At 40.9% G+C, this 23,623-nt stretch overlaps 1 protein-coding gene across 4 annotated transcripts in view; it reads right to left on the reverse strand.

Annotated features, from left to right (window-relative positions):
- SLC12A6 (solute carrier family 12 member 6) overlaps nucleotides 1–23,623 on the reverse strand; it is a 108,607-nt gene that overhangs the window by 38,395 nt on the left and 46,589 nt on the right. For all 4 annotated transcript variants that reach the window (XM_073631447.1, XM_073631439.1, XM_073631464.1 and 1 more), the window contains 7 exons: nucleotides 13,629–13,686; nucleotides 11,968–12,142; nucleotides 11,702–11,820; nucleotides 6,824–6,922; nucleotides 3,556–3,675; nucleotides 1,949–2,053; nucleotides 1,695–1,863 (listed from right to left, as the gene is read on the reverse strand). In XM_073631447.1, the coding sequence (XP_073487548.1) occupies nucleotides 1,695–1,863; nucleotides 1,949–2,053; nucleotides 3,556–3,675; nucleotides 6,824–6,922; nucleotides 11,702–11,820; nucleotides 11,968–12,142; nucleotides 13,629–13,686 (845 nt within the window). The remainder of the gene's footprint in view (nucleotides 1–1,694; nucleotides 1,864–1,948; nucleotides 2,054–3,555; nucleotides 3,676–6,823; nucleotides 6,923–11,701; nucleotides 11,821–11,967; nucleotides 12,143–13,628; nucleotides 13,687–23,623) is intronic.

Here is a 23,623-nt window from a genome sequence, read left to right on the forward strand (position 1 = left end):
TGTGCCTCAGTTAGTAGCAGGCAGTACCAAGAGCATGATCATAAACATAGGCCATAGCACGAAACTGATGTACCTGATCCACCTGAAGCATTAAATGGAAAAAAAAAAAAAATCTCCCAGCAGAAAAAGGACTCACAGCAAAGATCAGGGGTAGGCAACCTCGGCCCTCCAGCTGTGGTGAAACTACAAATCCTATCATGCCTCTGCCTCTAGGAGTCATGCCTGTGATTGTCAGGTTCTTGCAATGTCTCATGGGACTTGTAGTTTCAAAACAGCTGGAGGGCCGAGGTTGCCTATCCCTGGCCTAGAGCATGGTCGATAAGGTGAACTCCCCTTCAAGAACTAAAAAGAATGTCCCAGTAATAGAGACCAGAATCTCCCTAGATTAAAGAAGTCTCTAGACCGCAACTTACTTGACCATAAGGACCGAGAGAGAAAAAGGGGTGCATGTTTGGAAGGATTGCCAAGGCAGACATCCACCACACCAAGGATAGGGCTATCCGGGAAGACCAGATGATTTGGTCAGAGATATCTCCAAGGAGAGCAACAGTGGTCTCTGAAACCCCTTGCAAAACCATCAATCCCACAGAGTCAGCCTGCTGACTTGGGTTAGGTACATGAAAGTTTCCTATATAAGCATTAGGCAGAACATAAAAGTTAGATCTCCTCATCAAAAACTTAAAAGGGAAAATACAGATCTGATAAGGCTGATGACCAAGCTCACCTTTCTGTAAGAAGAAACAAGTGTCCCCGGAGTAAGCCCCAAGAGAAACCTTCCCGAAAATAACATGTTCATCCTGAAACCTCAGAGTTACAAGACTAGAGATGATCCACAAATTCAACAATGCATCAGAATCCGTGAAGCAACCATTAGGAGTCTTTTCAGAATGGCAAAGAATATTTGCCTGGGTAATAGCAAAACAAGGAAAAATCGCTAGAAGGTCCTTCCTCTTAAACTTGCAAATCCACCAGGGAAAAAAAAAAGTCCTAGACCTTGGTGAAGAGATCCCATGTAGGATATGTAACACGCCTTAGTGCGTAGATTGCTCCCCTGTGTCCAGAAGTAAGCAGTTATGAAAAAAGGCCTCCCAAAAATTGACTCTGAATGGCTCAGAGAAAGCAGCGTGAACACAACATTTCATCCAAGTCAGAACCCAAACTGTCTCTGATAAAAGGTATGACAATACTTGGAAATTGTCCAAATCAAATTCGACCCAGGAAAGATCCCATGATATTGGGAGACCTACCTGATCTGGAACTCCAGAATGCAGCGCAGAAGATGAGTGCTGTCCCATGACATGATCTTCCTTAAGGTTTGGAGAGAAGTCCTTGTCAGCCCCAGAACTAGAAGGCCGATTCATTAGTTTGGGAACTACCTGATGCTCAATGGATGACAACCTTATCCACAGCATAAGAGGGAAAGGCTGAGTTTGGGAGTAACTGGAGAGAAGGGGGTGCCTCGGAGATTGTGAATTTTAAAAACATGCCTCTCCTGTCACAGTAGAGAACTCCCCGACCCAAAGGAAAGGGACATAAGTGCAAATGTGGTGTAAACCTTTCCACTGAAGAACCATATTGATTATAACTGCCTGCACTTCTGTTAGATAGATGAACTGCTAAATTGCTTAGTTACTAAATCATTTGACTGATATACACAGACATGCATTGCAAAATAAGTAATACTGTAACCATACCTGCTCTGCTGCCAGAGCTTCTGCATAATTCTCCAGGTAATCCCCAATCAAAACAGACCCAACAAGAGTTAGGCCTTTTCCAGCTTTTAACTGGGATGCAAAGGAAAGGAGGTGTGGCTGTGATACATGAAGATCGGAATCCAGTTTTACCAGAACAAGGAGCTGTGGCCTAGGTAGTAGGAAAAAAAAAGACACGAATGATACAAGAAATCATACATACACATTATTAACATAAAATGGTTGGCTAGCATTACCTCCAGTTTTTAGTGTGTGGAGGTCCCTCTTCCAGTCTAAGTAAAGCAAAGCGTGCAGCACTCAGAGAAAGACCTCTGATCCCATCTCCCCATTCTTTTTCAGCTCTGTGCACATAAAATAAGAGACAAACAAGATCAGCTAAAAGTAAAAGCTGTACAGTAGAAATGCCTTACAGGCAAAGATGCAATTATTACCAAAAATACTGGCACCCATGAACTTTCGCCCGTAAAATATTTAGGCATTTTCATGTTATTTCTTTTGTTTGTATTGGTACGACACAAAAAAGTGGAGAAACAAAAAGCCAAATCTGACACTATCCACGCAAAACTCCAAAAATGGACCGGACAAAAATTATTGGCACACTAAATGTAATATTTGGTAGCACACCCCTTGGAAAAAATAACTGAAATCAATCACTTCCTGTAACCATCAATGAGTTTCTTATACCGCTCTACTGGAATTGTGGACCACTCTTCTTTCTCCAACTGCTCCAGTTCAAATTGGAAGGGTTCCTTTACCCAACTGCTGCTTTGAGAATTCTCCACAGGTGCTATGGGATTTAGATCTGGACTCGTTGCTGGTCAGTTCTGTACTCTCCAGCGCTTTGTCTTTAACCATTTGTGGGTGCTTTGGGTCACTGTCCTGCTGTAAGACCCATGACACTGACACCAACTTTCTGACACTGGGCCCTACATAGCACCCCGGAATGCTTTGGTAGTCTTCAGATTTCATAATGGCATGCACACGGTCAAGACAGTCAGTGCTTGAAGCAACAAAGCAACCCCAAAACATCAGTGAACCTCCACCATGTTTGACCATAGGGACTGTATTCTTTTCTTTAAAGGCCTCATTTCTTTATCTGAAAACAGAATGATGGGCTTTACCAAAAAAGCTGTAATTTTGTTCGTCTGTCCACAGCACATTCTCCCAAAAGAATTTTGCCTTCCTCAGGTAAGTTTTGGCAAACTCTGTTAACTTTTTCTCTTTCCTCCACATCCAGAGAGATTAGCTACAGTGCCATAGGCTGTAAACGTCTTGACAATGATGCACATAGTGGACACAGGAACATTAGGATCTCTGAAGATTATTAACTTGTAACCTTGACATTGTCCATGCTTTTCCACAATTTTTGTTCTCAAATCCTCAGACAATTCTTTGCTGCTCTTTCTCTTCTCCATGCTCTGTGTGGCACATAGCGACACACAAACTAAAGGTTGAGTCAATTTTTCATTTTAACTAGTTGCTGGTGTGATTTCTAGATTGTCAGCACCAGTTAGTTGATACAGGTGAGGTTAATTACAAATTACAGGAGCATCACAAACTTGGAATGCAATTATTTCTTACAATTTTGAGAAGGTGCCAATAATTTTGTCCAGTCCAATTTCAGAGTTTTGCGTGGAATGTGTCAGATTTGGCTTTTTGTTTTTCCACTTTTTTGTGCCATACCAATACAAACAAAAGAAATAAACATGACAATGCCTAAATATTTGTAATTGCAACAATTTTCTTGGCAAAGTGGTACACTATCTAACAGAAATGCAGGGGTGCCAATATTTTTGGCCATGACTGTATCAGTCTAAAGATAATGCATATCAAATTTGCTCACCCATGATATTCTATGTACTTGTAGATCATTCCAGCAATCACCATGGAAATGAGGGCATAATACCAAGATGATATGAACATTAAAGCTAAGCAAAGAGCCATCCCTAAGAATGATAATGTCCTGTAATGCAAACAAGCACAGAAGGCAACAATTAACAAAAAAAAAGGGTATACATTGAAATTAAAATGTGCATGTTAGGTTAAAAAGAAATAAATTCTGCATACAAAGAACTTTAATATTAAAAAAATATATATGAATCAGTTACTCTTGCCATCAACCACATGATGCCGTTTGTTTCTAGTGCAGAGTCCTGGTGGTTTTGGCATCAATCCCAACACAGGATAGTCTGTTATTTTTGGCAAGAAGAACAAGTATGGACTTCAAGGTGTCAGCAGTGTCATTCTTTAGGATTAGGTATGGGTAAGGTCAGGAATTAAGGTGAAATAATTGTTGTCAGAGTAAGTTTTTGGGTTACCATAAAGTGTTAAGCTTCAGGGTTGGGTTAAGGGTTATTTGTTAAAGTATATTTAAAGCAACTTTTTTTTAGTTTTGGATAAAAGAGGAAAAGGTTAAATGAATCGGTCAATTTTTTATTATGACTCCTTTCACACTGAGGCATTCAAAAACTGCCCATAAAACGTTGGCCGTTTTTGCGATGCTTTTTTTTTTTAGGTCACGTGAAAACGTGACCTTACAGTGGAGGTCACCGCAAAAAAAAAAAATTGCATTAAAAAATCCCTAAAAAATTGGAGGAGAAAAAAAATTTTTTTAACTCACCTGAAATGGCTGTTGCTAGGCAGGCTTCCTAATCTGCCTCTTCCTACTCCGCGGTGATGTTCAGTCTTCTCCTCCTCACGTTGTCTTCTGGGGAATGGGGCGCGGTGTGTTATGGGAACTGTGTTTGTCCCACAACACATCGCGTCCAATTCACAAAGCGCTGCGCGACACACGCATGCGCAGTAGGAAATGGGCAGTGAAGCCGCAAGGCTCCACTGCCTGTTTCCCTTAGTTAGGATGGCGGTGCCGGGACCCGAGAGCCGAGGGACGGGTCGGCCTCGGGCGGCCGACATCGTGGGCACCCAGGACAGGTAAGTGTGCTTATTTAAAGTCAGCAGCTACAGTGTTTGTAGCTGCTGACTTTAAATTTTTTTTTTCCCGGCCGGAACCCCTCTTTAAAAAAAAAAAAAAAAAAAAGAAACATTTTGCGACGCTTTTGAATCGCTTCCCATTCATTTCAATGGATGGGGGCATTTTTTAGGTGCTTTTTAAAGCGCTCTAAACATGCCCCAAAGATGCTGCTTGCATGACGACTTTTTGCACATGACAAGTGACAGCTTTCTTCTGTTTAGCATAGTAGATATGATGTGATAGGAAATCTTCCTTTACTTTGTTGCATTTGCAGTTTTTTCTTTTCCAATAAATATTTGTTTTTGAAACAGCTTTAAGCCCTGGTTCACATTGATGCGATTTGACATATCAAATCGCATGACAAATCGGTGGCTATTGCCCGCAATGGAACCGTCCGAATTGGCGCAACGACGACTTTGTGGCGCGGCACCGATAACCAAAAGTAGTTTCTGTACTACTTTTGGCAATTTCAGGTGCGATTTCAATAGACATCTATGCAGGAAACCTCACAGATGTCTCTAAAATCGTCAGACTGACATGCGGGAATGAAATCGTGCGGGTTCAGCAGTCAAACAGACAAAAACACAAGCATTTACAGTTTTTCAATATAGATTTTTCATACACTGAAGGTTTATTTCATAGCTGGAGGAAGTCGATTATAATTAGGTCAACAAGTGCTTAGGTTTAATTTTTTTCCCAATTCTTAGTACTGTATGTACATTTTTTTAATTGCTGTATTTAACCCTTCAGGTCAATTTCATCTCTCCATTTGTACTTGTAACCAATATCACTGACAGAGAAAGTGAAAGAAAATCCAAAATGTTAGATTTGTCACCAGGACAAGGAGGTGAAGGTAAGTCTTCCATTGACTTTAATTCAACTTCAAGCATTAGTTTAGAGATTCCCTCGGTTCACATGAAAGAATTAGGTGTATGAGGTGGACTAAGGTTTTATTCTTTTGGGTAATTCTATTATTAAACCTATTTTTGCCACCAAAACTCCCATACTCAGAACTACCTGAGTTCTCAGCATTAATTATGAACTATGCATGGTAATGTCAATTCCTGTGAAGTTTTGCAATGTAAACTTTAAATAAGAACCAAGCAAAAGTAAAATCAATATATATATATTTAATTTGACAACTTAAAGTGGTTGTAAAGGCTGAAGGTTTTTTACCTTCATGCATACTATGCATGAAGGTAAAAAACTTTCTGAGTGCAGCTCCCCCTAATACTCACCTGAGCCCCCTCTTGATCCAGCAATGTGCACAAGAGGCTCAGCTGTTCCAGGACTCCCTCTCCTCATTGGGTGAGACAGCAGTGGCCACCCATTGGCTCCAGCCAGTAAGCCAATGAGGAGAGACTGGGAGGTGGGGGAGGGAACGGGTGCTGAGCCACAGCTCTATGTGTCTTTTGGACGCATAAAGCAAGGGCTCGGGAAAGAGCATGCAGCGGAGCCCCCAGGGAAAGTGGCTTTTTCTGTGGGCACTGCTCGAGGGAGAGGAGCTAGGCGCGATGGCGAGGGACCCGAAAAGAAGAGGATCGGGGCTGCTCTGTGCAAAACCCTTGTACAGAGCAGGCAAGTATAACAAGTTTGAAAACAAGCTTTAATATCACTTTAAAATAAAACAACATAAAGTGATTGTAAAGTCTTTTTTTTTTTTTTAAATAACAAACATTTCATACTTACCTCCTCTTTGCAGTTGATTTTGCACAGGGCAGCCTTCATCCTCCTCTTCTCAGGTTCCTCTTCGGCACTCCTGGCCCCTCCCTCCTGTCGAGTGCACCCGAGCCAAGTCACTGCTCCCTGTGTCCATTCAGACATGGAGCCCTGACCCGGCCCCGCCCCCTCTCTCCCATAATTGTCTGATTTTGATTGACATCCGTGGGAGCCAATGGCACCGGTGCTGTGTCCCAGCCAATCAGGAGGAGAGTCCCAGATGGCTAAGACACTCGTGAACATCGCTGGAGAGAGATGGGGCTCAGGTAAGTATTAGGTGGTACCGGGGACACTGCTACACACAGAAGGTTTTTTATCTTAATGCATAGAATGCATTAAAATAAAAAATAAAAACCTTTTTGCCTTTACAACTCCTTTAAAATCAAACAGGAAGGCTGAAAGTTATGATGGTGGAACTCACCAGTGGTAATACTGGAAACGAGGCCGCCAGTTCGGAGAACGGAGAAGAGTCTGTAACCCACAAGCCAAGTTCACAAAAAGGTAGCACATCAGGAAAAACCTACGATGAAGGAACAAGAGACTGAGGCATGGATAGGGTCTAGACAAAACAGGCTTCAGCATCTGTAAACTATACTGTATAATGTAACACATTAGGCTTAATTCAAAAAAGCTTTTACATAGGTATAAGGCTCTTTCATTTTCAGCCATGTGACTGTAATTTTCAAATCTCATTGGACCCAGCTGAAAGTAAATGTCACTTTTTGAAAATAAGTGTACAGATCCTGGGGTTATAGCGTGTGAGAAATGAGCCCAGTGTATACAATTTGTTAAAGACAAAGAAAGATGCATCAGAATTAAAGGTTCTGTACTTTAAAATATGATCAGCTATTACTAAGAGCTGTAGTGTATGCAAACCCTAAAAATGTATTTCCCTTATTTGTTCCATTTTGGCCTGTTAAATATAAAACTGAAAGTGCTTTGTTATATCTGTTTAATAAAGAACAAACATATCCACTGATCCTGCCAGAAATCCATTAAATTTGTACATCCTTTTCACTCATTGCACTAAAATATCAGGCAGTGTTAGCAGCCCTGTAAAGCTCTCCGTGAACTGCAGTACACCTTCCTCTATGTTATTGATATGAGGAGATTAGAAGGCATTCTTTACTCCTAACACACTAAAGAAGCCTTTCCAATCTCAGGAAACCCCTGCTAAAAATTACTAGATCTACAACACATGATACATTAATGTATCATGTGTTGTAGATATGCAATAGTGTGATGGTCAGTGGGAAGAATGCTCCTTACACTTTTGGTCTTGGGAAAACTTACCCCCTTACAGATAGCTAAAAAGATCAATGGTGTCAGTGGGAACTTATCTGATAGGCAGAAATTGCTCAAGGAGCCCCCAGCAACCTCTGGAGGATCCCTGGTTGGGAAACCCTTCACTAAAGTGACAATGCTGCTCTTTCATAGCACAGTGAGTGAGCGTTATTACCCTGGAACGGGAAGTGTGCTACTGACAGGATCATCAAGTGAAAATAAAGTGAAAAAAAGCCTAAGATTTTTTTTTTTCTTGGATTTAGATACATTTTAATAATATTTAGCCTTTTCCAGAACTCTGCGGTACCTAATTATTTCTAGAGTTTAATTTCAGCTCTTGCTTTCATTTGCTGTATTAATTTCTTGACACTGTCAGTACTAAGCTGTCACTCAAGCAGGAGGGGGAATTTTGTACAACAGTGATCTTAAGTCTAATGCAGACAAACGACGTATACATCGTATGCAAGGAACTAAACACTACTAATACACTATTTTCAGCTAAATCTTATTATATTTGTTGTTGTCTGTTAGAACAGAACTAAATATAAAAGTAATTAAAGTATGATCTTCTGTTTTAAAATGGTTTCCTATTAAAAACTGTGCTGCGACATGTATTCTTCCTGATAAAAACATTTATATCAGAGCTATATTTAAATTAAAATGTAGAGTAACAGCTTGCCATTCTTTTCAGTGTAATAAACCATGAGACGGTGGTGGGCAGAGATGAGAAAAAAATGTGGCAATGACTTCTCTTAAGACCAATGAAAGGTCATTGTAATATGACTGAAGAGTGAAGTCTGTTATCCTAGACCTAGTAGATGTGAAGTCATACAAACAGAATGGATGTCAGAATGAATTACAGTGACCGCACAGCAGAACACAGGCACTAATAAAAAAATGGCATACCCCAAAATCCAACAGACATACTAGGAAGAATAAATAGGGGAATTGTATGTAAATTATGCATACTTAGGCCTCGTACACATGATACGAAAATGAGAAAGGAACATTCGTAAGACTGACTGTCTGCGGATTTTCGGATCGTTAGTACGGTGCTTTCAAAAGCTGATTTGACTTTTTGTCAGACAAAAGCTGAATGTGCAGGCTATAAAATTTTTATCTGATGTGAACTCAACGTCTGATTTTCGGATGGTCAGTACAGAAATCGTCACACAAAAGTCGAAAGTACAAACGCGCATGCTCAGAATCAAGGAACGAGTAGGAAGAGTTCGGTCTTGTTAACTACTGTTCATAATCTAGAATTAACATTCGTGACGTGGCAATTGATGAAATGTCAAAATGCAGCGCACATTCCCATCTTCTTTAATGGGAAAATAATAAAGCTGCTTTGATGGCGATACTGATGTAATTATGCCAAACGTATTTTAAAAAGGCATTTGTTTTGTACCTCCATGGGGTGTTATATATGTGTACACCTATGTGTACATACACGTTTAATTATGGGCTGTATGTGTATGTGGTCTACAGGCAGTGACTCTAATATATACTATATTATTCTTATCGACCGACCCTTTATCCTTCTAAGTGTAGGTTATCTCCATTTCTCACTAATATTCTATATTATACATCTTAAATACAATCTTCATTAGTACTTTCATGTTGTATAGTAAAATTTTTTATTTATTTATTTTTTTTTTTATAATAATTTTTGTATTTTTGTTTTTGTTTTTATTCTTATTTCTATATAATAACATATGTTTTATTTTCATATATATATATATTTTTTGTAATATCTCGTTCGCCGATGTCTATCAAATAACCTCTGGGCTACCTGTAATAATGTACAAAACAACTATATTAATGTATATATGAGGTTACAACAAACCCCCCCCCCCCCCCCCCTCTCTCTTTTTATATCATACTGGCAAAGTACACAGATCTTTGTACTTTTATACGGATTTAATTTTAACAATATCGTTTTTTAAATAATCACTGTATGCACATGTATGTATATGCGATGGATGTGTATAAGGTTTTCTCTTTCTATATATGTATAGATATATTTGTATAGAATGTATATTGTATGTATTTTATATTACTACTTTTTATTATCAATTTTAGTGTATCTCCTGCTGGCTTCTAAACACATATGTTTAGTCCCTTTCTAGACTATCCTGTTAAGCATTGGGCCATCTAGTCTATCCTCTCCTCCCCTGGTCCCCTTCGAAATTCCCCTATCATTATTACATATTATTTTCATGTATTGTATACATGTACTTATTTCAATTAGCCCATCTCCTTCTAGCCCAAAGTCAGACGTTTTCTGTCTGACTTTGGCCTCTATCTGCGCCCACGGCAAAATGGAGGCCTCTGTTTACCATATTGAGTCAATCTCGTGCGCCGAAGGGCGCACGGGATATGACATCATGACCGCACTTCCGCCCTGTGGACCGCAACCCGGAAGTAACGTAGCGGCGTGCGTTCCACCCGGTCCTACAGGGCATAGGAATGTGCTAATAACCAGGACTTGTCAGCAATGCTAGCCCACACAGTCACAGCCCCTACAGAGACAACGCAGCAGAGGAGATGCCATCTTATCCACATACAATAAGGTACATCCCTAATTTTAAACTTTTAAACCCCTGAACATTGTCCATCGCTCTCTGTCATCTGTGTGATTTATTGATGAGAGGGGAGATGAGCAGATTCTCTGGGATGCCTTGGCTTGTCTATAGATAACCATTGGCATGACCCTTTCAGCCTATTTGTTATGGGTTGGATAAAATTCATCAACAATAATAATAATAATGAAAATGGAAGCCAATTAATTAAATAAATAATTTAATCAATATACTATGGCCCTTTAATAATGTTAACCGAGCCAAGATCCACCCTCCCTAGAGGACCGCCCATCAATTAAAGGAGGAGCCCTAGAACCAACCCGATCAGTCTGGTTTAGTTTGGCATGTGTATAAAAAGCCAGCATGAGACCAACACTACTAAGGCTCTGATGAAGAAGGGTAACCTTCGAAACGCGTTAGCCAGCAGTAGTCCGTATGCCTCCTTCCTGGGACCTGGAAAACTGCTACCACTGGAATAATTGCCTCTGTGCGATCACTATGCGATTTTTTCTTCAACTTTTGTGAGTAGTTTTTATCTTGTTTTTAATCAAATAAATCTGTCAAGGATAATGCACTAGGCTGGTGCGCTCTCTTTTTTCTTCTTTTCATTTGTTTTGTACGATCTGAAAATCGCAAATCAACGCTCACCAAACTTCTACTAACATGAAATTAGCAGAAGAGGCCCAAAGGGTGGCGCTTGAGAAATGAACTTCCTCTTTATTACTCTTATAGTACGTCACTACGTTCGTGTTTGTCAAACAACAATTTGCGGATAGTTAGTATGCTAGACAAAACCCTGCACACGCCCTTTTGACAAAAATCAGACGCTCGGTCGTCTAACAATCAAACCGTGTGTACGAGGCCTTAAGTGTATGTCCACAATAAAAAAAAAAAAACTTTTAACTTTAAAATTAACAACTTTGTTAAATAATCTGGAAGAAAAACTTATGTGGATGATTCAGGAAGCCAATGTACACATAAGTGAACAGAAAAAAACTACGAACACAAAAATATATGGAGTATTAATATTTCTAATACTCCATACACTTTATAACAAAAAAAACTATAAATAATAGCAATGTAAAGAATCAAACAGTAACTGTCCAACATTACCTTGATTCCAATAAATGCACTTGTATAGTCAAATATATTGTCAACGATAAACTTTTATCATACATTTATTTTGGTTATTTAATATATCTTTCACAATGTAAATTATGTGTAAAAATAAAAAAAGGTAATGAACATGAAAGTGAGTGAGCAGATCAAGCTGCTGGTGTGCTATTGTATGGCTCTAAAAAAAATACCTTGAAAACTGCATACAAAACTACTTAGAAAGGCTAATGGTACCCCCTTTGAATTGTGCAGTTGATTCTTTGTACTTAATATCATATATAAAATCACTCAATTTACAGGTAACTAAAATGACATACATGGACAGGATCGGTGCTACCAAATCCAAAGAAGCAATGAGAATCCCCAACTCAGCAATTCCAGCTGTAAGCAACAATGCCCAAGTAGGTTCCCCGTTACTCTTTCCATGTCCAAATACCTGTTTTTGTAAAAGGAAAAAAAAAAAAAAAAAAAAAAAAAAGATAAAGGTTATTGTTCCCCTTTCACATGCAAATCTATTTTTTCTGAATTACCTAGGTACAGTATCAAAAAAATATCAACATTTTTCATGTCATTCAGTTGTTACCCTGAGGAAAGGGATGATTCCATCTTTGGCAATGGCCTGAAGCAGGCGTGGGGCACCCGTCAAGCTCTGTAGTCCAGCTCCACAGGTAGAAAAAAATGATCCGATCACTATGACCCAAGGGGAAGGCCAAGAGAGGGCACCTACTACAAGAGTTCCCTTTACCGCATCTCCAAACCTGCAAGAAACAAGTCATAGATGTCATACTGAATACATCAGCACAAGCCACCAGTTTCTCCCGCTTCCACAGCAAGAAACCATGGAAGTTACAGTTCATGCCTTTATCACTTTTGCTTTGAATACTGCAACATCATCCAGCCCTCTAACAACAGGGTTCATTTCCACAATGTATCATGAATGCTGCTGAAAGGTTTTCTGTATGTCCAAATAACCTAAGAATAAAATTGACGATGCGCTGTTTAAAAAAAAATTTCACAATTCACACCCAAACTAGATTTGTAAACTAATGCATAAAAATTCTTTGAACTGCCTTTCCTACCCTACCACTAAACATCTAATATTCTCCCCATTTTTAATCTCATACCATGCATTATTATTATACAGGATTTATATAGTGTCAACAGTTTACGCAGCGCTTTCCAATATAAAAAGGGAGACAATACAGTTACAGTCAGGGCCGGATTTGCCACAAGGCCACCGAGGCCAGGCCTCGGGGCGGCAGTGGTGCAGGGGCGGCGCCGCTCCTTCGGCGACTTCGCGGCCGCCCCCCCCCCCCTTTCGGGCTGCCCGTTAAAGTCGATTAAGGGCACCGGTGCCCTTAGAAAAGATGGACACGAGCCGCCCACTACTGCGCACGCGCAGTTCCGAAGCCGGCCGGGCGGTGTATACGCAGTAGCGTGATTGCGGCGCCCGGCACCATTTTTGAAAAGATCGAGAAGTAATGTCAGCGGTGGCATCTCTCATTGCCCGCACCGCTGTTCCGCCCTCCTTCATCTGGTGGCAGCCAGGCAGCGTAGCAAGTGACATCAACATCTGGTGGCAGCGTGGCAAGTGACATCTCCATCTGTGACCGATGTGAATATACAATTCATATGCAAAGAGCTGCATAAGTTGTTGGTGCCATATAAATACCAGTAACAAATAAATAAAAATGTAATGTATTGCAGCTTACCAGTCTTTAAATGTAGTGGCTGCATTAGTTTTCTTTTTTTAGGTTTTTTTTCCCCACCTGGTGATCTGCCCAGTAACATACATTCTGTTTTAGAGTGCCCCAATCTGGATAAAGGAGCACAGGGGGCACCTTTGGACAGCAACATTGGTGGTCTGGAGGGAGGGGAGTGATAGATGTACTAGCAGATTTAAATACACTAATAAATTGAAGCCGAACTCCAGCTGACACTTAATAAACAGTTACAGCAACAGATATTTTACTTTTGGGATAAAGGTTTTACATAAATAAATAAAAACTGATCACGGTACACTCCCCTGTCAGTGGTAAATTGCCTGTCTCAGCCCTGTAACTGCTACATCTGCAGGTGAGCTTTTGAAAAAAAAAAAAAAAAAACAGACTTACTGGCTGGACCGCCAGCTGAAAAAGGAAAGAAAACAAATGCAACTACCACATCTCAGAATTAGTAAGCTGCAATATAATAATTTCTTTTGGGTTTAATACAGCTTTAAAGAATAAACTTCACAATACTTACTTATCTCTGAGCACCACTCCATCAATGCAGGCTCCAAACAAGAGAACATTACTGAGATCTAAAATCCACAGAATCAAGGAAATGAACTAAAAACTGTTTATGTTCAACATAAGGTATTAAACATGACAAATCATACTTTTAGCCAAAAAAAAAACAAAAAACAAATCTTAGGTTTCAAAATATGAAAATTCTCTGTAGACATTTATGGTAAAGTAAGTGGTACTCCCATCAAGCAGCTAAATGCACAGTGAAAAAACTGTGTGCAATATATAGGAATATTTTCTGCCAATATATTTGTACTTTTACATCCATGTGACTCACACAACCCTGCCACACTTTAGGTGACAATCATGTTTTCTAGTTTCGATCTGGAGCTTTCAATCTCACTGCTCTTTCGTGCCTGTTTGACAATAAATCCTCACACAGTACTTCTAATTCATTGTCCAATAAGGAGACAGAAAATACTGTCAGCGCTGGTTCACACCACAAAAACGCACTTCAGATCCGTTCTGGATGCATTTCTGCATGCAATGTGTTTTTAATGCTTTTCCGGATGCACTCCAGATGTTTTTTTCTTCTTTTTTTTTCAGATTTTTTTCACTGACTGGGGTCCAGTGCATTTTTGATACGTGCCATTTCATTCCAGTGTGTTTTTGATGCGTTTTACCACTTTCCAGTACAGTCCAGTGCAAGAAAAATGCAGCATGTTCTACTTTTTTTTTTCTGAGGCCCCTTTCACGTGATCGGATCCGCATGTCTGTTTTTCAGGTGGATCCGATCAGGCCACTCACTGACTTCTATGGGGAGGCGGATATCAGCGGATATGTGTCCGCTGACATCCACTTGGCATCTGATCCAACAAGATCTGCTGAAAACAGATGTTTTGCTATATGTTCGCCATCTGTCCAGCGAGTGGGATCGGATGAAAACGGACAGCTGGTCAATTTTCATCCGATCTCCCCATAGAGGACAGCGGGGCTCTGACAGGTCCGTCCCTGCACAGTGAGCGAAGACGGACCTGTCACCCGCCTGCTCAGCGGGGATCAACAAAGCAATCCCCTGCTGAGTAAGCGGAGTCCGTCAAAACGGATCCACCCTGTGTGAAAGGGGCCAAAGACTGAACCAGGAAATAGTGACGTTATTTTCCAGGTGTTGCAGTGTGGTAGGGCTGTGTGGATCACCAGCCTGGCTGAACAGGATTGCATTTTTTTTCACAGGTAAAAAAAAAAAAAACTGTTCATAATCGCACAGTATTTAATCGGTGTATTCAGCTGCTCGGCAAGCATTCAACTTCATTATTTAACACATTGATTCATTCGCCTGCATGCAAATGTACCATAAAGTCACACAACGTAGAACAAAAACAACTTTAATGTCCCCACTCAACCACAGGACAGTTTTGGGAGTGATGGTCCTGAAAACGTAGCACCCAGCGGCAGTCCTGGGAGCCGTATTACATTAATATGTGAGTACTATTGATTCGTTCGCATGATTCTAAGACAAAATACATATATAATACACATTAAATCTGCTGCCTCCATACTTTTACAGAAACATGTAAATATCCAGCAGAGCTAATGTATTTTAACAAGAACACGGGAAATTAAATATGTTTAAAAGGTATGCTATAATTTATAAACTGTTCAAAATTAGTACTTGTAACTTTATTATTAACATTTATTTTTAGAAAACCAAGCATATTCTAACATGTTATGTCATCAGGGACACATACCCTTGCATTTAAGTAATGTCTAAAGTGTTCATGCCATATTGACGGGCAAATGGAAATTAATATAATGCACAAGCACTAGCATAAGCATTTTAGATTAAATTATGGATAGATTCAATTTCAAGTCTAATGTCCATTATTTTTTCATGCGCTCAATATTTATAATGGGTTACTTGCGGACACACTTCCACCAGACGGATATTAACAAATTGATTTAAGCATTGTAAAATGACATTGAGAAAGTAGGCATGAGTCTTCTGCATAGATTTCTTTCTTAGCTTACCGGTGCAAGAACACACACTACTAAAATTATACCCTTGTCTACAATACAGCCAAATATACCTCTAGATTTTACCTGCACCAGGGTTAAGGATTTGTTCAACTGATAGGGGTTGATTTACTAAAATGTTTTTTTTGTTCGTCAAAGCTTAAAGTGGTTCTAAAGCCTTAAGATTTTTCACCTTAATGCATTCTATGCATTGAGGTGATATTAAAGTCTTGTTTTTTTTGTTTAAAAATAACAAACATGTTATACTTACCTGCTCTGTGCAGTGGTTTTGCACAGAGCAGCCCAGATCCTCTTCTTCTCGGGTCCCTCGCCGATGCTCCTGGCCCCTCCCTCCTGCCAAGTGCCCCCACAGCAAGTAGCTTGTTATAGGGGGACCCGAGCCACTACTCTCCGTGTCCATTCAGACATGGAGCTGTGGCTCAGCCCCACCCACTCTCTCTCCTCATTGGCTCACTGACTGATTGACAGCAGTGGGAGCTAGTGGCACCCGCTGCTGTCTCAGCCAATAAGGAGGGAAAGTCCCAGACAGCCAAGTCTCTTGTGCAACATCGCTGGATCGAGATGGGCTTCAGCTAAATATTAGAGGGACTGCTGCACACAGAGAAGGCTTTTTATTTTAATGCATAGAATGCATTAAGATAAAAAGCTTTCTGCCTTTAGAACCACTTTAAGGCTCCAGTCACACCTGAGCGTTTTGTAGCTTGAAGCGCTTGAGGGGAAAAAATACATTATTCTCTATGGAGATGGTTCATATCTCCACTCAAAGTCGTCTGAAGCCCTACGCCTGAAGCTCAAACAAGTTCTGGACCCTTTTTTGTCACTCGAATCGGGCATGTTTGGGCGTTTTTGGAGCAGGGAGCAGATGACAAAATCTAAAAACAGCAACAAATGATGGAACAGATGATCATTTTTCCTATTGGCCAATAAAAAAAAATGCCAAAGCTCAAAAACACTGCATGGAAACGCGCAAATATGCCCGACAAAACGCGCAACAAAACGCCGGAAAAAAGCTAAAAAACGCTACTTTCAGGTGTGAATGGGGCCTTAGGTTAAAAACCTTCTACAGAATTCCCCCCCCCCTTTTTTTTATTATACCCGAGCATGATTAGATCCAGCAACGTGCACAAGAGCAGTGGCCGTCTCCCTCCTCCCTGGGAACATTGATAACAGCGGGGGAGCTCCTGCTGCTGTCAATCAAATGCTGTGACGAAAGAGCGGGGGCAGGCCAGAGTTGCCCAGTTGTGTTGGTAGATGCAGACAGGGCGGCTCAGGAGTGAGCACGCACAGGAGCCCCCCATGGGACGCCGATTGCCAAAGAGGAGAGCCGGTAGGGGACCCCAGAGCAGGTAAGTATACCATGTTTGTTACTTTAATAAAAAAAAAAAAAAAATCTTTAGGCTGGGTTCACACTATTTGTGGAGCAGCTTGCAGCAGGGGGTCCGGTGTATCCCTGTTCACCAATTCAGGAGCGAATCGGGTCCAAATTTTTGCCTGAAGACGCAGCCAAAGACACAAAGGAGCTCCATGGCTGCTCAGAGATGTGTGAACCGGCTCCATTGAGAGCCAGTCAGTCTCCTGTGAACCCAGCCTAAATGTCACCTTAATTGAACAAGCTGAAGTTAGACGCTGATTGGCTACCATGCACAGCTGCACCAGATTTTGCACACTCTAGTTTTAGTAAATCAACCCTATAGTCTGGTGACTGGTGTTTTTGCGTACTGGATAAAACACCAGTCACCACTAGGGCACATAGAACATGTGCTCCAGTCACTGCAATGCAGCCAGGAGGTGCCCTGTGTTGAGCTGTGATAAAATGCAGACATGTAGTATTTTACCACAGTGCACTGAGAGGCACCCCTTGTGACTGTACTGCAGCACAACACATCGTGCTGATGTGTGGAGACATGAATCAAGTGTCGCTTTTGAACAATTCAAATAAAGTAAAAAAAAGACAAAAAAACAAACAAACACAGTACGATGTGCTGAATCGCACTACCCCCTCACCACCCTGCCCACTGTACCTAAAAACTGACAGCTGCATTCAGGCTAAAGCAATACATTAAGTATGTGGGCAGCATGAACAAGCCCTAAAATGTATGCACCGAAACCGTATCTCAAGGACGGAGGAGGATTTCTACTAAGAGAGATATCAGCACAAGAGACACATCCTGTAAGTTAGATCCATTGTGCCAATTTGGCTCCCCAGCCACTGAAATTATTCGGCAATTCTAGGTGTGTGTTCATTCCTGCTACCCCACATGCAGTGGATCCTCCTGCCAGCTCATATGTCACTACAGAATGTACAAGCCGACGGGAGTAACCACTGCATTCAACTCACTTGAATGGTGCGTAACATTCTATTGTGAAGATATTAAAAAAGTTGTCTTGCCTTGTAACATAGCTCTCCCTGCATAGTTTTTACTACAGTATTGTCATAACCATAGAAAAAAGGTCAGTTGGCCCACAAGCCATTCCACCTCTGTCTACCTGTTCTCAGCCTGAAATGGTATGTTATGCTATAAACTGCAAAAGGAGCTCCCCAGTATTTGTAAGTAGGGCTGTTACTGATTAAAATTTCGTGTTTGATCGATTTTTTTTTTAATCGATTAATCAACGAATTTCAATTAATTATAACGCATATACAGATCCAACTACTTTTAGCTGATCTCCTTGCATTACAACTCTGCATTAGTCAGTGGTAAATGTGGTATACACTATATACAATCACCAGACACTAGTTAGTTTCCACAATCCATGACTTAACAGTTCACACAAATACGTTTTAAATTCAAACTGTAGCACTGACGTAAGTAATTTTTTTTCCACAGTAGCGTGACAAACCCTCCACCTCTGGTCTAACTAATCAATCTCACCTCATGGCATGGACCCCTGTGCAAACAGGTGGTCATGCAAGCGAGTGTCAAAAGGGTTAACACAGACCATAAACTTCTCTCACGTCTCTTTAGACCTCAGCAAGGACGCCAGGTCATGGGTAGAAAGAAAAGATCTAAGTGCTCACTGCTTAAGTATAAGATTTAATTTTTGTGTTCAAACACAAACTACTCACATAAAGATGATAAAAACACAGCATGTAAAGCCGACAATCGTGTTAGTTTCGTAGGGCAGCAGCGGGTGACATCATACGTAGCTCCTCCCTCATACGCGTTACGTTCAATCAGAACTTCGACGTCACAGGACTCCTCCCCCCTTCCCCAAGTGCCTCCATCTGCTAACGAAGGGAAGGGGGGAGGAGTCCGGTGACGTCGATGTCCGTGATATCACCAGATCTCCGACGGAACTCCCTGAAGACCCGGAAGCCGGTGGAGAGGTGAGTACCGATCAAAAGAATTTTGATCGATCAAAAAAATCGATAAATCAAGGAATTAATCTTTAGTTTCCACAACCCTATTTGTAAGCACTCCCCAGCCGTATTCAGCGGTGGGGATCAAATGGAACACTGCGCTGCCCAAAAGACCTCAAATTCACAGCAGCGCCTCACCCTTCCCACAAAACGGAAAGCGATTGTGTAAGTAGAGATTTCTATCCCACAGTAAATCTGTTTCCAGTAACACATTAAAGTGCTGTGAGAAAGCAGAGAGCAGGACTGTTGTCAGCACTTCAGATGAGTTCACTGGACCAAAGAAGATTGCACACATTCCAGTGTACCAGTTGGGTCTGGGCAAATGTGGCAAAAACAAAGGCTAAAAACAGCTAGACCTCATCTTCCCTAAGGTCAGAATGCCTGGTTTTGTTTTCTCAAATGCACGGTTTGCTTCAATGCTATGTGACAGTCAGTCCTAATTTTACACATCCATCCCGCCAGTCTTTGCAGAGGCAGCTGCATATACAATCTTTTCAAATGTGAAATCAGCTCTGAGACCCACAACTCCCAGGGAGTGCTGTTAAGGACTTCAGAAAATAGACTGACAGTCATCTCTAATAATAGAATGATGTCGCAAACAATTATAGGAGTGGTGTACAAAAGGCACATGGGGGAAATACTTTAAAATCCCCCTCTTTATACAAAAAAATATTTTCAGTAATCATGAAATAAAGTTATGAATACTAATAACAGTAGTAAAACCAATTCAGACAGTGAAAACTGTCACTATACATTGGTAGTTCAAGGAGCCATGCCCCTTACATTGGCAGTCAGAGTCATTGCCCCTTACATTAGCAGTCAGTAGTCATTGCCCCTTACATTAGCAGTCAGTAGAGTCATTGCCCCTTACATTGGCAGTCAGAGTCATTGCCCCTTACATTAGCAGTCAGTAGTCATTGCCCCTTACATTAGCAGTCAGTAGAGTCATTGCCCCTTACATTAGCAGTCAGTAGAGTCATTGCCCCTTACATTAGCAGTCAGTAGAGTCATTGCCCCTTACATTAGCAGTCAGTAGAGTCATTGCCCCTTACATTAGCAGTCAGTAGAGTCATTGCCCCTTACATTAGCAGTCAGTAGAGTCATTGCCCCTTACATGAGCAGTCAGTAGAGTCATTGCCCCTTACATGAGCAGTCAGTAGAGACATTGCCCCTTACATTAGCAGTCAGTAGAGTCATTGCCCCTTACATTAGCAGTCAGTAGAGTCATTGCCCCTTACATTAGCAGTCAGTAGAGTCATTGCCCCTTACATGAGCAGTCAGTAGAGACATTGCCCCTTACATTAGCAGTCAGTAGAGTCATTGCCCCTTACATTAGCAGTCAGTAGAGTCATTGCCCCTTACATTAGCAGTCAGTAGAGTTATTGCCTCTTACATTGGCAGTCAGAGTCATTGCCCCTTACGTTAGCAGTCAGTAGAGTCATTGCCCCTTACATTAGCAGTCAGTAGAGTCATTGCCCCTTACATTAGCAGTCAGTAGAGTCATTGCCCCTTACATTAGCAGTCAGTAGAGTCATTGGCCCTTACATTGAAGGTTACTGGAAAGGGGCCAACTTATAAATGGTAGTAAGTCTAATGTCCTTGTAAATTAGTGATCAGTGAAAATGTGCTCCTCATATTTACGGTCGGTAAAAATTCCCCTTAATATATTAGTTGTCAGTGTAGTTCTCCCTTACATGGAGGTCAGTGGAGAAATATCCCTTTGCATTGGTAATCAGTAGAAGAATGCAGACAGCTAAAAATATCAATGGTGGCAGAGGTTCTTGCATGAGAACAAATAGCAGCATGTTTACTATATCAGCACTACTGATTGGTGCCAGAACTATGCAGGCACTATCAGTCGGAAGATCACTCAGGAGTCCAGCTTCAACTAGTAGCAACTATTCAGCAGTCTGTCCCTCTCAATTGCAGTCAGTGCTTGTGTACAATATGGTTTAAAGTGACATTACAAATTCTGGGTAAAAAGGAAAAAAAAAAAAAAAAAAACTATTCAAGTATGTATTTTTAATGCAAAAAGTACCTTCTACTGCTCTTAGCCTCCTCTAAATTCATTTTTTTTCTGCTGTAATCTCATTTCCTGTTGGAAGGTAACTATGATGATTCTCCGTGATCCCACTGTATGCAGGTACATATCCAACTTCTCTTGTTCGCTCCTGAGATCAACTAAGGGATTTGTAGTGCACACAGAGCACTGCCCATGACTACAGCTAACATGCACTACTTGTTTCAAACAAACAGAAGTGAGGGGAAAAGGGAAAGATTCAGGAGCTCATGAAGGATGTTACAAGTAGGCAGAAAAATAGACCATTTCATTAAAAATAGATTACAGATTAATTAAGCAGTGGATGTGTAAGGATTATTTTCAGAGAATAGGGATATTGTTTACTGTCACTTTAAATCTAATATTATTGGTCATTCCTGGTAGTCAGTGGTCGTTGCTCCCTGTACTTAGTGGTGGTTTGTATATCAAGAAGGTGATCAAGCAAAAAAAAAAAAAAAAAAAAGGAAGCCCTTTGATAACAAAAGTTTTTATATAAACAGAAAAAATACTTAGAAAACAGAAAAAGCGTGCAAATCATAAGGTCTAATCTGAGTTGACAGATAGACAAAACAACCACAGAGTAAACTGATTACAACTGATATACAATAAAAAGGTTAATTGCACAGCATGCTTGAGGATACAAACATCACAGGCCTTTTTTCATAACAATAAAAGACATAATGTACCAATTTTGTATACCACTGCAATTAAAATGGCATGATTAAAAATAGCCTAGTACTGTACATACACTGTATTACTAAAGGTATTGGGGCTCCTGCCTTTACACGCACATGAACTTTAGTGGCATCCCAGCCTTATGCCCCGTACACACGGTCGGACTTTGTTCTGACATTCCGACAACAAAATCCTGGGATTTTTTCCGACGGATGTTGGCTCAAACTTGTCTTGCATACACACGGTCACACAAAGTTGTCAGAAAATCCGATCGTTCTAAACGCGGTGACGTAAAACACGTACGTCGGGACTATAAACGGGGCAGCGGCCAATAGCTTTCATCTCTTTATTTATTCTGAGCATGCATGGCACTTTGTCCGTCGGATTTGTGTACACACTTTTGGAATTTCCGACAACGGATTTTGTTGTCGGAAAATTTTATATCCTGCTCTCAAACTTTGTGTGTCGGAAAATCCGATGGAAAATGTGTGATGGAGCCTACACACGATCGGAATTTCCGACAACAAGGTCCTATCACACATTTTCCGTCGGAAAATCCGACCGTGTGTATGGGGCATTAGTCTGTAGGGTTCAATATTGAGTTGGCCCACCCTTCACAGCTATAACAGCTTCAACTCTTCTGGGAAGGCCATCCACAAGGTTTAGGAGTGTGTCTATTGGAATGTTTGACCATTCTTCCAGAAGAGCATTTGTGAGGTCAGGCACTGATGTGGACAAAAAGGCCTGGCTCGTAGTCTCCGCTCTAATTCATCACAAAGGTGTTCTATTGGGTTGAGGTCAGGACTCTGTGCAGGCCAGACCTGTTCCTTCACCCCCCCGAACACGCTCATCCATGTCTTTATGGACCTTGTTTTGTGCACTGGTTGGGCTTGGCCCCTTAGTTCCAGTGATGGAAACTCTTAAGACGCAGCATAGCAAGACATTTTGGACAATTTCATGCTCCCAACTTTGTGGGAACAGTTTGTGCTGGCCCCTTCCTGTTCCAACATGACTGTGCACCAGTGCGCACCATGTTAGTTAAAGATTGTTTGCCTACTTAATCAGAGTCAGAATATGTGCTCTACAATTTGCAGCTTCCCATGATATCTTCGCTAGAAACTATGTACTGTGCTGCTCTAATATTTGTGGTATATTTAATCTGCATACCTAAATCATAGACTCCAATCCCTATAGTCCCAATCCTGCTATACAATTAACCTATTCTTTTTATTTCAGTTTTCATCAGTTAGACATCAGTGGGTTTTTGTGTACATACCAACACTAATTATGTTCTGTGATTTGTATATCAGCACAGTTCATAAAATCATATGTTGCATACAAACGTTAATTAAAAGGTTTTTTTTTGTTTTTTTTTACAGTTATGCCACGTACAAACGGTTGGACTTTCTGACGGGAAATGTTCGATGTGAGCTTATTGTGGGAAAGTCCGACCGTGTGTATGCTCCATCGAACATTTGCTGTCGGAATTTCCGCACACAAATGTTTGGGAGTGGGTTCTCAAATTTTTGGAAATTCCGAGCATGTGTACACAAGTCCGACACACAAAAGTCCACGCATGCTCGGAATCAAGAAGAAGGAGCTCCACTGGCTATTGAACTTAATTTTTCTCAGCTCGTCGTACGTGTTGTACATCACCGCATGCTCACGTTCGGAATTTTGGGCCAACATTTGTGTGACCGTGTGTATGCAATACAAGTTTGAGCCAACATTCTTCGGAAAAAAATCCAGGGTTTTGTTGGCGGAAAGTCTGATTGTGTGTACACGGCATTAGCTTCTCCTGCCATGAGAGAAATGACAGGATCTGCTGATGTTTTCTATTTGCCTAGTAGCCATGCTGCACCTCTGGCTTTAATAATTTCTA

The sequence above is a fragment of the Aquarana catesbeiana genome, linkage group LG01, assembly GCF_042186555.1.
Source record: "Aquarana catesbeiana isolate 2022-GZ linkage group LG01, ASM4218655v1, whole genome shotgun sequence".
Classification (NCBI taxonomy): Eukaryota; Metazoa; Chordata; class Amphibia; order Anura; family Ranidae; genus Aquarana; species Aquarana catesbeiana.